General features: G+C 43.7%; 1 protein-coding gene across 1 annotated transcript in view; it reads left to right on the top strand.

The window, feature by feature from the left end:
• The window catches only part of SCD5 (stearoyl-CoA desaturase 5), a 156827-nt gene extending 143250 nt beyond the window's left edge, over window positions 1–13577 (top strand). The window contains exons 4-5 of the mRNA XM_037530577.2: window positions 7222–7454; window positions 12070–13577. Coding sequence (XP_037386474.1) covers window positions 7222–7454; window positions 12070–12260 — 424 coding nt within the window. The 3' untranslated portion in view covers window positions 12261–13577. The remainder of the gene's footprint in view (window positions 1–7221; window positions 7455–12069) is intronic.
• The last annotated feature ends 4561 nt before the right edge of the window (window positions 13578–18138 follow it).

Here is an 18138-nt window from a genome sequence, read left to right as displayed (position 1 = left end):
CTTGCCATTTGTGAGTCTCTCTGCTAGAGTCTGACTTTCTCTTGCACTCTGCCAGCTCAGCAGTACATCCAAGTCACAGCGCAGGTTACCCCAGAAGTTGACTCTAAGTTGGATACTACATTATAGGAAGTTGAACTGGGAGATTCCTTGGGGTCAATTGCTGTGGGAGAAGGGATGGAGAAAGGATAGGACAAGGGAAGAAGCTGGTCTTAATGGAGGCATCAGACAATCCTAGAGGGGCTCTGAAGCTCAGAGTCATTAGGGTTTGGGGCAGGGGGACTTGACTTAGATAATGGATGTCTTATTATTAGTCAGTCACTTTATGTGTCATTAAGAAATGGCATGACCTCGGGCAAGGCAACTGCCGCTAACAGAGGCAATATTGCAGTGGCTGAAAGATTAAGTACTCTAATACTGAGAGGAGATCTAGGTAACACATCCTTGTATCTACACATATACTAAGTTGTTTTTAACTACTCTGTAGACAATCTTGACTCAACTGACTTGTCCTAGAGTGAGACATCAAGAATAGAGCCATTCTAGGTTGGTTAATTGAGTAGCTCAAGCAAATACCCAAGGAGCTTTCCATCCTTCTGCTCTGTCAAACTAAGAGGTTAGCTTTGTTTCTCAGACCACAGGACAGTTGTAGAAGGTTTTAGTGTCACTGTGAGAAAAGAGAAGTCATCTCTCCTTAAATGTTCTTTCTATTGTCAAAGAAAATATTCCCTCTTTTTCTTTTTTATTGAGATAAAATGTATACAACGTGATGTTTGTTATTTCAACTATTTATAAATGTACAATTATGTGGTATTGCGTACATTTATAATGTTGTATGACCATAATGACTATCTATACACAAAACTTTTTTTTATCATTCCCACCAATAGCCCTCCACCCATTAAACAATAATTTCTCTTTACCCTCCTCTTTCCCTTCAGCTCCTTGTAACTTCTTTTCTGCTTTCGGTTACTATATTTTTTACCTTTTTTGGATATTTCATGTAAGTAGAATTGGACAATATTTGTCCTTTGGTTTATTTAACCTAGTTCTATGTTTTCAAGATCCCTTTGTTGTAGCATATATCAAAATTTCATTTCATTTTATGGCTGAATAATATTCCATTATATGTATATCCAGCATTTTGCTTATCCATTCCTCTATTGGCAGATACTTGGATTGTTTCCACCTTTTGGTTGTGTTTCCATGAACATTGGTATACAATCATCAGTTCAAGTCCCTGCTTTCCATACACACACACACACACACACACACACACACACATGCATACATACACACCTGGGGCAGAAAAAGGATTGTTGGATCATATGGTAATTTGTTGTTTAGCCTTTGGAGAAACTGCCAGACTGTTTTCTGTAACAGTTGCACCATTTTACATTCCCACCAATGTATTAGGGTTCCAATTTGTTTATATCTTTTTTTTTTAAGAGACATGTATTATTTATTTATTTGTTTTGTTTGTTTGTTTTGTTTGTTTGTTTATACATGTACTGGGTACAGTCAGAAGCGCGGGAGGGTGAGAGAGTTCACCAGAGCCAGAGCTGAGAGCAGAGCAGGCAGAAGGACTGAAGTACACTGCTGAGGGGAGCAGCAGGCGGCAGGAGAGGTCTGTGCGCCATGTGGGACCCTCCTCCGGTGGCCGGGGAGCAGCCGGGGATCGAACCGGTGCTGCAGAGGCCGCGGGCAGCTTCCCAACCCAGCGCTCAACCGCTGCGCCACCAGGGAGGCCCTAATTTGTCTATATCTTCACCAACACTGTTTCCTTAATCTTATTGGTCAACACTGTTTCCTTAATCTTATTGGTCACTACTGGCCAATTCCTAGATTATTAGCAAAATGAATGAGATCACCAAATCACCATAATTGCTTCAAACCAATCAGGACCCATGTCCTGGGTAGGACCCACATTCCCTGAAGGACATGACTACAGAGAGGACAATTGGTATCTATACAAAATCAGGGCATTCCAGGGCCTCCCTGCTGGCACAGGCGGTTGAGCGCCATGCTGTGAAGCTGTCCACAGCCTGTGCAGTGCCGGTTCCATCCCTGCCGGCCTTGGAGCAACCTACATGGCAAGCAGACCTCTCCTGTCTTGCCCGCTGCTCCCCTCAGCAGTGTATTTCATCAGTCTGCCTGTTCTGTTCCCTGCTATGTCTCTGGTGAATCCTCTCACCCTCCCATGCCTCTGGCCTGTACCCTGGTGCTTGTATAAATAAAATAAATCTTTAAAAAAAAAAATCAGGACATTCCAGATAAAAAGAAAGAAGGATGAGGGAAGCTACCATCAATGTTTGCAATGAAGAGACTTTACAAATTTCAATGCCCAGAGCAGAAATTCTGATTCATTCATTATTAAATATTCCCCCAATTGATTCTAATGTGTAATCAGGGGTCAGTCTACTGATCTAGCTGGTGAGACTGACCACTAAGTCAGCAAGAATGAAGAATGAGAGCTGAGAAATAAAACACGCTATAGGTATATATATAGTCTGTTCTGTCCATTTTATATCTCCAGTGCAAGGAAAGTGCCTGGCACGTAGAGGACAGTCAACAAATTTGCACTTTGCAGAAGAAAAACCTGAGGCTCAGCATGAGCAGAAGAAAAACCTGAGGCTAAAGATCCGAGAATTAGGAAGTGGCAGATTTGGGTAGTTAAAAGTTCTGTGATGCTTTACAACATGAAAAAAAATTAACAAGAAGACGAGCAATATCAATAGTTCCTCTCTAGTCTTTCTCCCTACCACCAGTTGAAGAGAGGAAATCTTTGAAATAAGGAAGAATTAGGTGCTGGAGGGTTTGATGGAGTTGCTCTGTGGACCTTAGGTTAGGGTGCCAAATTTAAGTGTTATTTAGCGAAGAAGCCAGGGAGCGTCTCATTAAGGGCAGTGACTGCAATTAAATGGATTCCAGCTGCTGGAGGCTGATAGAGCACAGAGGGCTGCAGGGAAGGGATTTGCTGAGTCCATTTGAAATAGTTGGGGAGAATTTTTACCCAGTTATCATACAATCTCACTGGCAGACCCAGCCAGACTCACTGTGCCCACCCCCCACTGCCAAATTCTGTCCTCTTTCATCCATTCCATTGAACTCACCCAGAGGAATCCTAGCAGACCACAGGAAGAGCAATCAGAGAACAATCCTATAATTAGATCTGCTAAAGCTTTGTTGAAACCAGAACAGTAAATTTTAAAGAGCGTCTGTTTTTGAGATAGAGGAAATTTGGCTCGATGGAGGTTGTGCTAAAACCCAGGCCTTTTCTCCTCCCACTTGGGAAGTCACACTGCTGGCCTTTCCTCCACAGGGACCCACCGCCTCTGGAGACTGGAGCTTCTAGAACTAGAGGCAAGGCAGGCCGGAGTGTTTGTCCCAAGTGCCTTTGAACAATCAGAGTGCTAGAAGGCGTGTGACTTGCTTCGTCCAGTGCCAGCACAGATTGAGCCGTCAATACCTGTATTTTCTTTCTCCTTATTCTTTTCAGGAACAGACTAAGGGCTAAGACAATGGCTCAGGATGAGGAGAGGCTCTTTTCAAAGGTACTGGGTTATAACCCAGAGAAGGGAGGACGGAGAAGAAGCTGCTTAAGTTGCAAAACGGCTTCTGTTGGAAAATTCAGCAACTTCCTTTCTTCCTCTGAGGTGCAACTAGGAGCTGCTGTGGCAAACTTTTGGCTCTGGGCCTGTAGGGTAAGGTAAAAAGCATCAGGCTTTTCTGCCCTCCCGCCATTAGGATAGATGAGGGAACCCTGTGGTCCTGAATGCATGCCTGATGGCGGGCACCTGAAATGGGTACAACTGGGCTGAGAGACTGAGTTTATAAGGGCGGTGTCATGGGGACGCCAGGAGAAGCCGAGAAAGAAGCAGAGAAGCCGAGAGCAGAGAAGCAGAGAGAACGCCAGAGAGCCCAGATAGAGTGAAGATTTGCTGGGGGCTGGGAGGACTGCCAGCCTCCCGGCCCCCCAGCACCCCTGCCTGCCACGTACCCGCTGAGCCCCAATAAAAACCTGCAAAACCACTGAGGACTCTGACTCCTCCTTTATCCGGTCTGTTGGATCAGAAAACCTGCTCACTGTCCCTATCCTGCCCCTTATAGGGCCTCTTTCCATTTTCCCTTGAGAGCCCCTGCCTATTCACATGCTCACCCCCATTTCTTAAGGTCCTTGACCAGAGCCTGTGTGCTTTACCAAAATCCCCTCTTCTGTTGGTGCTCCATGCCACCCCTTCCCCACTGCTGTCACTTCTGGGAATTGCCTTTGCCCACATGAAACCACCTTACCTAAGGCTTCACCCCTCCCAGGAGACCCCTTGAGGCCAATGACTGCCTGATATGAGGATGCCTTTCCATTGGGACAAGTCTAAAGGGTCAAGCAGCCCAGAATTCCCCATTGGATCTCCTGAGACTCACTGTGAATGAGCTTACCCCTTGGCCCAATCCTGCCTTCCTCACTTCTTATAGGTAACTCTTCGAAGCACTCCCCAAAAGCCTTGGGCACATGACTCTAGGGAGCTCAGGCTAAAACACCTCCGCCCCCCTGGTGTGTGGTCTTTTTCCTCTGGCCACAGCCCACTCATCTGACCTCACTTCCACCAAAATGCAGGCTTCTTGTATCCAGTGACTAGAAAATGGATGCTGATGGGTTCTATGTTGTGCAATAGAAACAGTTATCATTATCGGAAAAAATGTTTATGTGCAACCAGCAATCCATAAAGCACAGTCACATATATGATTTCATTGACAACAGAGAATATTATGATGATTTCTGAATTCATTCTGTCTAGACTTTTGGTCCTACTATTCATTTGTCTTGTGACATTGGGTCAGCGTCATAACCTCTCTGTTGCTCAATTTTCTCATCTGTAAAATGGGGACAATAATGGGCCCTTCCTGCTTGAGCTTTTGTTAGAATTAAGTGAGTTTATGTAAGTCCTAGAATATTTGTGACACAGGAAACACAATGGTATATGTTAGTTATTAGTATTTGATTCCCACTAAAGTATTATAATGGATACCTGTAATGGACTCTGCTCATGCCCCACCCCATACCCTCTGACCCCCTTTTCATTCCAGCATTTGCTGTGGCCACATGATGTAACCCACATGATGTAGCTGGTAACTTGCTCAGCTACACTGCTTATTTCTCACTTTCTACCAGCTTCTTCACCGCCTCCATCCGGGATGCCTGTGGAACACACCCAGGCAGGCACTTGGGAAGTGTAAGGGAGCTTTTATACCACGTGACAACCCTTGACCAGGGAGCACTGGAGCCAGTAAGAAAATAGTCCTGGGCCTCCCTGGTGGCACAGGGGGTTGAGCACAGGACTCTGAAGCTATATGTGGCCTCTGCAGCACGAGTTCTATCCCTGCCCGCCGGCCAGGGAGCTGCCCACATGGTGCAGCAGAACTCTACTGTCTCGCCCGCTGCTCCCCTCAGCAGTGTATTTTGGTCAATCCTCCTGTTCTGCCCCCCACTCTGTCTTTGGTGAATCCTCTCACCACCCCACGCCTCTGGCTGGTACCCCGGTTCTTGCATGCATAAATAAATCTTAAAAAAAAAGAAAGAGGGTCTCCCCTAGTGGCGCAGCTGTTGAGCGCTGGGCTGCGAAGCTGCCCACAGCCTCTGCAGTGCCGGTTCAATCCCCGGCCGCCAGCAAGGGTCCCACATGGCGCGACAGACCTCTCCTGCCACGCCTGCTGCTCCCCTTGGCAGTGTATTTCATCAGTCTGCCTGTTCTGCTCCCCGCTCTGGCTCTGGTGAATTCTCTCACCCTCCCACACTTCTGACTGTACCCAGTGCTTGTATGAATAAATAAATAAATATTTTTTTTAAAAAAGACATCATTTCTGATGTTAATTTTTGGAAGGAAGGAAGGAAGGAGAAAGAAGAAAGAGAAAGAGAAAGAGAAAGAGAAAGAGAAAGAGAAAGAGAAAGAGAAAGAAGTCCCTCCTTGCATTCCTTTGGAGAAAAATTCTTTCTCATCAAGATCCAAGATATGTGCAGTTGCTCACAGCAGCTGCTCTTCGGGCATGGTTTTACCTCTTTCCCTGTTTTGCCTTTCTCAGTAATTCATTTCTGTTAACTAAGCCCACTTCCCAAAATAAACTGCCCACACACGAGCCTTGCCTGTGTGTGCCAGGAACACTACCGCCTCAGGACTTTTGTATAGATGCAATCCTCTTCCCAGAATCCTGCTTTTGGAGATACCTTCTAACTGCACAAGAAGAGAGTGAAAGAATTAGTAGAAGCTTCCTTCAACATGCGGAATCAGGCCTGTACTCAAGTCAGTCTTCTGCCTCCCAGTTCATACACCTGCATCCTAACAGAGGCTTCCTGGGAGCTTGACCGGCCCACAGCCAGCCAGGGAGGAAGTGCGTGTGAAGAGGTGGCTGTGGCTCCTCCTGTCACAGCCTCTCTCCTGTCCCTGCTGCATGGGGGTGAGCAGTGATTGCACTTGACAGAAGCCTAAGGCAGGGACTGTGTTGAATTTGTCTTTGCATCACCACCCTAATTTATAGTAAGGTGTTCAGTAACTATTTGTTGGACACACAGTCCCAGAAGTCAAATTTTCACTATGAATGATTTATTATTAATTATTCAGTTTTATATGGCCATGCCTTTTCCTATACTTATTGTTCATTTTTTATGCTGCTTTAGAATATAAATGCTGAGGGACAGAGAACATTTTGGGAAGGGGATTATTTACCTTTTTTATCAAGCTGTTAGTACAGAATCATGTGCTTGAAAATTATTCAGGAAATATCCAATAGATCTTGGAATTATTCAAGAAAACCCAACTACCAGGTTGATTGAGGAAAGAAATCAGTAGGTGCTGATTTGTACCTACTGTACAAATTTGTACCTATTTGTACCTACCATCAGTAGTGATAGTTTGTAAAACAAATATAGCTCTAAGATAAGTGAGTTTTGCCAGCCCAATGTGACTATTTCATGTTGAAATTATGCTTCCTATAACATTCGACTGACCATTCCTGTAACATTCTTCCTGTCCTAATCCTCAAATTTGTGTTATCTGCCTAGTCCTTCTTAGAATACAGATTGGTGACTCCTAAACCATGATGTACAACTGAGTGGTCCTTGTTCAATGAATTGAAGGAGCTGATGGGCAGGATTCCTGACTTCTGTGGCTTGCTCACCAACCCCATCGCTACCACCAGAGCTCCCTTACAGTGTCATGTCTTGCCTTCTAGGTACTACAAGATCTCTGTGGTGCTCATGTGCTTTGTGGTCCCTACGCTGGTGCCCTGGTGCATCTGGGGAGAGAGTCTGTGGATTTCCTACTTCCTGGCCTCCATCCTCCGCTACACCATCTCCCTCAATGTCACCTGGCTGGTGAACAGTGCGGCCCATATGTATGGAAACCGACCCTATGACAAGTACATCAGCCCTCGGCAGAACCCCCTGGTCACTCTGGGTGCCATTGGTGAGTGGGGGTGTGAGAGCCAATGGGGAGAACGGCAACTCAAATTTTCTTGACTTATCAATGATTTTGCAGAATCCGTAAAAAGAGATAGTGGGTTGAAGTGGAATGAATGTGGGCTTTGATGCTAGAATCCTGCTCTTGGACAAGTCCCTTAATCTCGCTAATGTATAGTTTAATATATACGTTGTGTGTGTGTGTGTGTGTGTGTGTGTGTGTGTGTACTCTTACATTGTTGTTAATTTTTGAACAGTATTTGATTTCTCCCCTCAGGTGTAGTTCCATAGTTCTCCCACCACGTTAGCACCCGTGATCCATCACCACTGTCCCTGGTGCTCTTCCCGCCCCTGTGTGGACCCCTCCCCTGCTGTATGCCTCACATCTATGGTCAGCTTGCAAGTTTATCCTTATTTCCTGACACTTTGGTTTCTCTATATTCTACATGTAAGCGAAACCATCAAACATTCATCTTTTCCTCCTGGCTTATTTTACTTAGCGTAATCCCTTCCAGCTCCATCCATGCTGCTGCAAATGGCATGATTTCATCTTTTTTGATTGCTGAGTAGTATTTCATTTTGTATGTATATCACATCTCCTAGATCCAGTCACCTGTCGGGGGGCAGGACATACGGTTTTCTCATCTGTGAAATGGGAGTGACAATGCCTACCTCACACGGATGTTGTAAGGGTTAAGATCCTGTATGTAAATTGCTTGGTACAGTGCCCAGCACAAAGGAGGTGATCTGTAATTAGTTGCTATTTATTGCATGAAATTTTCCTAAAGGAGTAGCAGTTGACTTTTCTCTCAGACTGTCCTGATCACTCTAGCTTCAGCTGTCCAATCATTTGGTTGTTTGAAGGCCTTCAAACAGAAAAAGGGGAAGAAACAAGATGGCATCTCTGGGCACAAAATCATTGAGAAAGTGTCTTGGACTCTGATAAGGTTGACAAAGCTCTGGTTTCTCCATTTATTCTCTGAGCACGTTTTCTGGCTCCCCTGCACCTCATGTCCTCCTCTATGAAGTGGGGATAATAGCAATATTTGATCTCCCAGGGTTGTTGGAGGATTAGATGAATTAATACATAGTGCTTGCAGCTGGGCTTACATGAAACAAGCCTTCAGTGATATTGTTTTTATTACCTACCATATGGTCTTGGGCAAGTTTCTTGTCCCTTCTGTGCATTTATGTTCTCATTTAAAAGTGAGGATAATCAGAGAAGCCAGCTCAGAGGCATGAGAATTACAGGAGTTAACACTCATTAAACCACTTAGCGCTGTGGCTGGCACACAGTAAGGGATTACTAAATATTAGCTGTAACTTTATAGTCTTAGCTTTGGCTTCTTGGTAAGCTGAGTCTTGAACACAAAAATCAAAACCAGGGTGGGAAGTTCCTACTGTTAAGGAGAAACTGTCTCTATAATTCAGCAATGAGGTTCTGCTACCATTTCATGAGGGTCATCCATTTATTAAGATGCCAGGGCTCTTACACTGACAAAATCGATACAAGATAGAGTAAACAGCAGATTTAGCTGTGGGATAACTGGATGCATAGGGAAAAAGAGCCTTGGAAAACAGGAGAAGGCATTTCCTGATTCTGCTCTTACTTTCTCTTCCTCTCATCCTCTATCTTCTAAGAGAACTATATTGAGGGGAATCACAGCCAGTGTGGACTCCCAGATCGGAGAGGGGAGAGGACAAGATGGACTGTTAATACGCAACTCGTATTGTTTTTTTAATTCTACCCCAGTCAACATTGGACTCCCAGTTTAGTTTCTTTACATATCTCTTGGAGGGCCCTTGTTACTCCCAGCTGCCTTTGCAGCTCTTCATGCCTGTTTCTGAAAATAGGGGGAAACTTCCCCACACTGTATTCTGATCCAGGAGAATCATTCAAAATAAGGTGGAGGGACAGAGTGGAGAAGAACTCCATTAAGAGGAAAATTACAGACCACAGAATAGATTTGATAGAGCAGAATCCTTCAAATGTGGTCAATAGCAGGACTACATGATGACCAGTAGCTCCGTAAGAAGTAAAAATGGCTACTATATGATTCAGCAACTCTACTCCTAGATTTATACCCAAGTGAACTGAAAATGTATGTCCACACAAAAACTTGTAAGTGAATGTTCATAGTAACATTATTCATAAGAGCTGAAAAGTGGATACAATCCAAATGTCCCATGAATGAATAAATATAATGTGGTATATCCAAACAATGGAATACAATTTGGCAATAAAAAGAAATGAATGTACGATACCTGCCACAACTTTGACAGCACTGTGCTAAATTAAAGAAGCCAACAACACAGTACTTATGATAAGAGATCATTTGTATGAAATGTTCAAAATAGGTTATAGAGGTTCTATATTGTCAGTGTTCTCCAAAGAAACAGAAGCAGTATAAAGATATAGATATTTATCTTTTTCTATCTATCTATCTATCTGTCTATCTGTCTGTCTGTCTGTATGTATGTATTGATATAAAGATACATATCTATCCTATTGTTTTTGTATAGATATGGATATAGATTTAGATACTGATTTATTATGAGGAATTTGATTGTGTGACTGAAGACTTAGAGATTACATATCCTGCAGTCTGTGAGCTGGAGACACAGGCAAGCTGATGGGGTGATTAAGTTAAGTATGAAAGCCTGAAAACCAGCAGAAACAAAAATAGTGTAAATACCAGTCTGGGGGCCAAAGAGGATAGATAATGCCCCAGTTCAATCAGTGAATCAGGAAAAAGGAATAAATTCTTCCTTATTCCACCATTTGTCCTATTCCGACCCTTCCCTAACTGCATAATGCCCACCTTCCTTGGGGAGGGGCAATCTACTGGGTCCTCTGGCTGAAATGCTAATCTCACCCCAAGACACACACAGAAGTAATATTTGATCTGGGCATCCCTTGGCCAGTCAAGTTCATACATAGAAATAACCACCATAAAGAAAGCAGTAATGCAGGGAAGGATGGGGAATTGTGGGGAGTTAAAGCAAAAGGATGTGGGGTTTCTTCTTCTAGTAATGAAAATGTTATAAAGTATATCTTGGTAATGATGTACAACTATGTGAATACAAATGGTCCCCAACTTACGATGGCTCAAACATTTTTTGACTTTACAATGGTGCAAATGCAATATTTATTTAATAGAAACCATACTTTGAATTTTGAATTTCCATCTTTTTCTGGGCTAGCTATATATCACAATACTCTCTTGAGATGCTGGACAGCGGCATTGAGCTGTGGCTCCCAGTCAGAGCTTCATGTGTTCTGAAACTTTTAAAGCAGGCTGAGCCCTAAGCTAAGCTATGTTAGGTTATCTGCAGGTTAGGTGTATTGCAGCATTTTGACCTAAGATATTTTCAATTACGATGGGTTTATCAGGACTTAATTCCATTGAGCTGGGGAAGGTCTGTATACTGAAAGCCATGAAAGTATATACTTGAAATAGGTAAAGTGTAGGATAAGTGGGTTTTATTTCAATAAAGCTGTCTCAAAAAATAAAATGAAAGAAACCCTGAGACCTCTCATGAAAACAACTTTTTTAAAAAGGTAAGGAAGCAAAAGTTATATACTGGGGAGGGAAATATATAAGTAGATTTTGGATACTTAAAGATCCAACTTTATTTTACTATCCCATCTGAACAATTCTCATCTATCCCAAACTATCCAAGTGTATTTCTTTGGTCACTCCTGTCCACAGAGATTATTGTTCTTTTACTTTTATAAATAGACATCAAAATGATTTATTATCAGCCATTTAGCATTCAGCTTAAGAGAAGTAAGCATTCAGGGCCTCCCCGGTGGTACAGCGGTTGAGCGCTGGGTTGCGAAGCTGCCCGCAACCTCTGCAGCGCCGGTTCGATCCCTGGCCGCTGGGCGAGAGTCCCAGATGGCGCGCAGACCTCTCCTGCCACCCGCTGCTCCCCTCAGCAGTGTACTTCGGTCCTTCTGCCTGCTCTGCTCCCCGCTCTGGCTCTGGTGAATTCTCTCACCCTCCCACACTTCTGACTGTACCCAGTGCTTGTATAAATGGATGAATCTTAAAAAAAAAAAAGAGAGAGAGAGAGAGAGAAGCAAGCATTCAGCTTAAGAAAATTAACCTTCCGTGTACTCCCCACTCTTCCCTGCATTACTACTTTCTTTACGGCAGTTAAATCTGTGTATGAAGTTGACTGGCCAAGAGATGCCCAGTAAATACTATTGCTCCTTGGGTGAGATTAGCATTTCAGTCGGTGGACCCAGTAAAGTAGATTGCCCCTTCCCTATGAAGGTGGGTATTATGCAGTTAGGTCAGGGTCTGAATAGGACAAATGGTAGAGGAAGGAAGAATTTATTCCTTTTTCCCAACTTGTTGAAGTTATGAAACCCTGTCTACAAATCATACAGGAAAATTAATCTTGGGACTTGATGCTGACAACTTCATTGCTATTTTTCTGTTCACATTTACTTTGTCTGGTCAGCGAAGCAAATGCTTCTTGAGGGCAGGAACCACATATTCTGTCCCCCATCTTATATCATAGTGTCTTGTACATGGTAGACTCTCGATAAATGGTTTAAAAATTGTGCAGAGAGATGGTGACTGGATGATTTCAAGCTCTTTGTCTTCCAGGTGAAGGCTTCCACAATTACCATCACACCTTTCCCTTTGACTACTCTGCGAGTGAATTTGGCTTAAATTTCAACCCAACCACCTGGTTCATTGACTTCATGTGCTGGCTGGGGCTGGCCACTGACCGCAAACGGGCAACCAAGTCAATGATCGAGGCCCGGAAAGCCAGGACTGGAGATGGCAGCGCTTGAACCTGGAACCGCCAACCAACGAGTCAGCCGCTGACACCTCGGTTCAAAGCTTTTGTTACTATAGTTCTCCTGTTCATTGGACTGTGGGAGGGGTCAAGGGTGGGGAGGGAATGGAATCTCTGTGGTTTGGGAATTTTTTGTTTGTCTCAATGTCAAAATACAACTCTCAATGAAAAATTTTTAAAGTCAATGTAACTATGATTTAACATTAGAGCGTGGACATGTGATTTAATCGCTGTAGCTGCAATATGTCACACATACATTATCATGTGCTTATACATGATGTTAACCCTGACAGGATGAAGGAATTTAATGTTCTTTCAGTATGATTCAGGAGAGCATTTGTTTTTTCTACCAATTAATTCAGCATCATTTTTAAACACAGTATCTGGAGGAGCAGAGAGGCAGGGTACAAGACAAAAGAGGAATCCAAGTAGTAACTAAAGACTGTTTCTGTTTTGTAATTATTGTGTGTATGTTTTTATTGTTGTTTTTTGAATAAGTTGATTGAGAACTTTAAAAAAATGAGAATACAGGAAATGGCTCTCTTATTTTTTTGCCCTGTTTACAGCTTGTTAATGCTCCACTGTCTTTGCTTCAAAAGAGATCTATCTGTTCACTGCGCAGCTGGTTTGTGTCCTGAGCTATATGCCCAGCCCACCCTACAAATCAATGCCTGTGTTTGATTTTGTTCTCTTTGCTGTTGTCATTTTACAGGTATATAACAGACATGCCAGACATCAAATTATGCTCAAATGAAGCTCTCATTTAAATGTTTAGACACCCAATTTATATTCTAATTGATCCCAGCCACTGATGCATGTACTTTAGCTACTTCTGCTAAATAAGCATATTAATTTTCCATGCCAGACCATCAGATCTTAATAACCGACAGTTATCTAGAACTCAGTGTCTACTAATGTTTCACCTGCATGCAGCCTTCATTGATTTTGCAGCAAAATATAAAGTGATCATTATGTAGCTTCTGGATTTAAAAAATTTTAATGTGTTAAGTTGCCTTGTAAAGAGCATGTGGAATTAATGGGACAGCGTGCCCTTTGTGTTAGATGTTAGAGCAAAAGAAAGGCTTATAGTGTTGGCATTGGAGCACTTCAAAAATAGGTATTTTCAGGAAAGATGTAGGATTTAAAATTAACATTTTTTTTTTGCAAAAGAAGTGATGCCAATAGGAAATTGTCATAATGAAGTTCTTCATCCAGCAGGTGTTTAACCGTGTTATTTTGCCATTAATAATGTGTAAACTATGAGTGATTTACAATAAATGATTATGAGTTCATTGGTGTTCTTGACCACATACTTTGATGCTGTTTATAGAATGTTCTCTCAAGGATCTGTGATACTTCCTAATGACCCATATGATTCATACTTGATTTGAGGTTTGGGCTCACAGCAGCCCCTCACACCAGGCCTCTCCTGTCCCTTTTGCCTTAGGCAGAGCCAGCAAGAAAGCCAGCAAGTCTTATTTGGATGCAGAAACCCTACTGGTGTCATTCCCCATTTCTTACCACCATTGCTGCCTGTACTGATTGCAGCGGATAAAAGGGAATCTCTACTCCTACATATCACCCAAAGGAGTGAAGGACACCTTCCTTCCCTGAGCTGCCAGGCCTGATCAATGGTGAGCAGAGGTGGGGGAGATATAATCAACACTCACTACAGCCCTTTCTCTCTCTCAGCTTTGCCTCTGTGCTGCCTCAATCTCTGCCTGTCTTTGCACAGAACAGCTGTGCTCCTGTGATCAGGTACAGACTTCTTAGCCTGCCTAGACTTGAGTGGGACTCTAGCCATGGTGGATACCAGAGCAGATCTCACCTTGTAAGGACCCTTTGGATATGACTGTGGCATTTTCCATCTGCTTCATATTTCAGTCACATCTTGCTAAGACCTTGCAGAGTGTTGGTGGAGGTTGAGTATATTAAAAAAATAAGTTTGCATCAATGTGACCTACAGTGGCACCAATTGGGAATGTTTATGTGAACCTTTAACCCCTAAAAGTACTAAACTTCCTTGCTTGTCTATCATAGAAAAGAGTGTATTTGGAACAGCTATTTAGCTTCTCACAATAGATAGATATTCCCCAGTGATCCAAATAAATCCAGAACATCACTCCTCCAAACCTGAGTATTTACCTTTATCTCCAGCCATCCCCAAGGAATTATTTAGAGGAAAGGATGATTTGGAGGAAGGTATGGATAAAGGTTCGATCATTCTACTGTCTTTCATATTAACCTATCCTGCAAGTCTTAGTAGCATCTAAGGGAAGAAAGTAGTTATAGAAGTATGTCCCAAGCCTATCCAAGGTAGCCCCAAAGAGGTTGATACATTTTCTGAAAGATTCCATTTAGAGTTAGGGAATGCCCTCTTGAATCTTCACTCTTTCTGAAGCACCCACCACTTGAAGGGAAGCGTTCCCAGTTGAGCATCTCAAGTGTCATAGCAGCCGCATGGGCATGCCTGGGCTGCCGTGTAGCACACATCTGGACACCAACATGTAGTTAGGTAACCAGAGACTGGGGAGAGGGGAGAACAACCTCTAGTTCAGGTTTTGTTATTCATCATCTGGGTGGTAAAGGGTAGAGAATAAGCACCAGATGTGTAACTTTGACATAAAGATTATTTTGAATTAAAGACATTTGAAAAATAGCAGGCACAAGAAGGGCATTCTGACTTCTCCATTCCTTCTGAGGAAATGAGGTAAAAGTTCCATTGGAAGGATGCCCTGTCTATACTGCAAGGAAAGAAACATTTTTACCCCAGAGATGGGGAATCAAGGCTGAGCAAAATCAGTACAAACAAAACTTGTTGAAAATTTTGGGCCTTTTTGGGCTTTTGGGCCTCCCTGGTGGCGCAAAGTGTTGAATCTCAGCACTGTGAAGCTGTCCGCAGCCACTGCAGCATGAGTTCGATCCCTGGCCAGAGAGCTACCCACATGGCGCAGCAGACCTATCTTGTCTTGCCAGCTGCTCCCCTCAGCAGTGTATTTCAGTAGATCTGCCTGTTCTGTTCCCTACTCTGTCTCTGGTGAATCCTCTCAGCACCCTGTACCTCTGGCCTACACCTCAGCTCTTGTATGCACGAATAAATAAATCTTTAAAAAAAAAAAAAAGAGGGGCCTCCCTGGTGGCACAAGGGGTTAAGACGCCACCTATGAAGCTATCCACAGCCACTGCAGCATGAGTTTGATCCCCAGCCAGGGAGCTACCCACATGGCACAGCAGATCTCTCCTGACTCACCTGCTGCTCCCCTCAGCAGTGTATTTCAGTCAATTTGCCTGTTCCCCACTCTGTTCTGTTCCCCACTGTGTCTCTGGTGAATCCTCTCACTCCCCACACATCTGGCCTGTACCCCAATTCTTACATACATAAATAAATCTTTAAAAAAAATTAAAAAAAAAGAATAGAACCTTTATCTCCTTCAGCATACTGATAAATTTTACTTTTTCACATTACTACTCTTTCTTCGACCTAGTTTATAAGCACTTACATCCACACACTCACTGTGGGGTGGGGAGCAGTCTTTGTTTCGCTGTGAAGGCTTCCATGGACATATAATAAAGGCCTTATGGGTTTCTCCAGCTAATCTGACTTAGATCACCTTAATTCTCAGGCCCTGTCTGACTGTGGAAGGGTAGAGCCAAAGTTTTGTCTTCCCAACAATGGCCCTCACCTCTCAAAGTTTAGCGTCCCTTTCTCTGAAGGAACCCAAGGCATTGTGTTTTCCTGGCCAGCTCTGGCGTTTTTAGAGTCTGGCCTCTGAGTGGAGACGCTCCAGCATGCCGCAGTGTCTGATGCAGCGTGCCTCTGGCTGGTCACTTCCATGTCCTTCAGAACCACCGGCCTCCTTCCTGCACCTTCCATCTCCATCAGCAGACAAGCCTGGCTTGCACTGGCATTTCTGCTTCCATCAGCTCATTTTTCTTTTGATCAGGAGCTGGAGTAGATTTGTAGGGAAGAGGTTGCAGTTAAGGGATGAGAATGAAATTTGGGGATTATCTGTGAGATTCCTTTATCTGGTTTGCTCATGTCCCCAATTACAGAGGAGAATGAAATGCCAGTTGGGTTCTCAGTGGCTGTTCATGTGAACAAACAAAGAAAGAAAGAATTAGCCTAACCTTTATAATCCTTTTCATTGGAATGTTTCTCCATTTTTAGTTCAGGGTTTTAGTCGAAATCCTTTCTTTCCCTTTCCTCGACGTCAAGGAAGTGCTATAAATGACCTGGAAACTCCAGTCCTCCTTCCGTTTGTGGGCTGCAGAGTCCACCCCACCCCCAAATGTTCCTGACCTCTAATTTTGCACCATCAGAATCGAGAGGAAGGAAAACACTGGCCTCACCTGTAAGGCCACAAGCCCGAGGCCGTGGAGCCGGAGAGGGCTCCCTGTCTTCTCCGGTGTCCCTCCCTGATGCCTCGGCCTCCGAAACCTAGAAGACCAGTTAACCTCCTTCTGCCATGATTTCCTCACAGGAATTGAAAAGAAAATGCCAGCTGACAGCAGACAGAACTAGCTAGCTGAGGCTCTGCCCCAAGAAAGCACTCAGCCTTAGAGCTCTGGACCTGCAGTTATAATGAAAAAAAAAAAAAGATGACTTTGCTTTCAACCATTTGTCCAAATTCCTACAAATCAGGCTAAATGTATGATTCCCGCACCCCCACCCTTTTCAATCCTCTATGAGGCAGCCTTTCATGTTTCATTGAGAGAATTCTGAAGCTGCTTTTTGATAGAAGCACCAACTGCTGAGTAGTTAGTTACTGGACAAAGGAACCGGGTCCCGCTGGAATGGGGTGTGGTGGCGGTTTTAAATACCAGGATCCACACAAGGCTCACAGGTCACAAAACACAGGCACTGCATGTAGCAGGTGGGCCCACTCTGGGCTGTCTGACAGCATCGTGTGTGAGGGTGGGCGCGGGAGGAAGGGACTTAGACCAGCAGGAACTTGCTGTGGTCACTGGTGGAGGATGACCTGGGTTAGCTGAGCTATGCAGCGTCTCAAAGCAGGTTTCTCACACCAAGGTAGAGGAGGGATGGGGAGATCCAGGTCAGTTCCTTCCTGGCCCTGCTTCTGCTGCAGGTGAATGCAAGAAGGGATGTTAGCCCCCCCACCCGGGACGCTCCAGGTCTCCCTCGACTTCCTTCTCTGACCTAAAAGGCACTTAAGCTCCCGTCAACATAAAGTGCTTATCCCAGGTATGCCAACCAATGAGCACATCTATTTGCACTGTTCTCTGCAGTTCCTGCTGGACTGAGCTATTTGTAGCACACGGGATTCAGATTCTTAGAGACAGTGTGTTAGAATGTGTACACACTTGCACCAGACTCAATCAAGGTGAAGAAAAAAAAAGATCTCAAAGTAAATACTTTGCCCTGAAATGTTTCAAATTATTATTTTAAAAAGACAAGACCTTGATTTTGCCTCATTGTGGGACATTCTTAAAACAGTGATATATATTTAAGTTTTCCCACCCTCTTTTTAGTCAGTTTGTAGTTGTGAGCCTGGACCAGTCTTTATACCCTGACATGGACAAGCCATTTTGATGTGATTCTAACTCCTTGACCACATATACACAACCCAGGGATGGTTAAGTTGTTGCTTTTCTAGGAACCAAATAGCCCAAGAAAATATAGGCAAACCTTTATTTCTCCAATGGTAATACATTAAGAGCTAGAACAAATGATTGCTTAGGTCCTTTCCAAAATCAAAATTACAGGAATTAATTGCAAGCAAGTTTAGAAAATGTAGGTACTGCTTTGCTTAAGCAAAAGATGTGGCCAGAAGCCATCCTAGTTTTGGTTCCCTGTAAAAGAGGGATAAAAGGAAGAAGCTTGAGCACAGAGTACTGCTTAGAATCCAAAATCC

This window comes from Talpa occidentalis, unplaced genomic scaffold (assembly GCF_014898055.3).
Source record: "Talpa occidentalis isolate TD23 unplaced genomic scaffold, MPIMG_talOcc4v2.1 talOcc4.6, whole genome shotgun sequence".
Classification (NCBI taxonomy): Eukaryota; Metazoa; Chordata; class Mammalia; order Eulipotyphla; family Talpidae; genus Talpa; species Talpa occidentalis.
The sequence above is the reverse complement of the archived record's forward strand: the minus strand, read 5'-3'. Positions and strand labels throughout refer to the sequence as shown.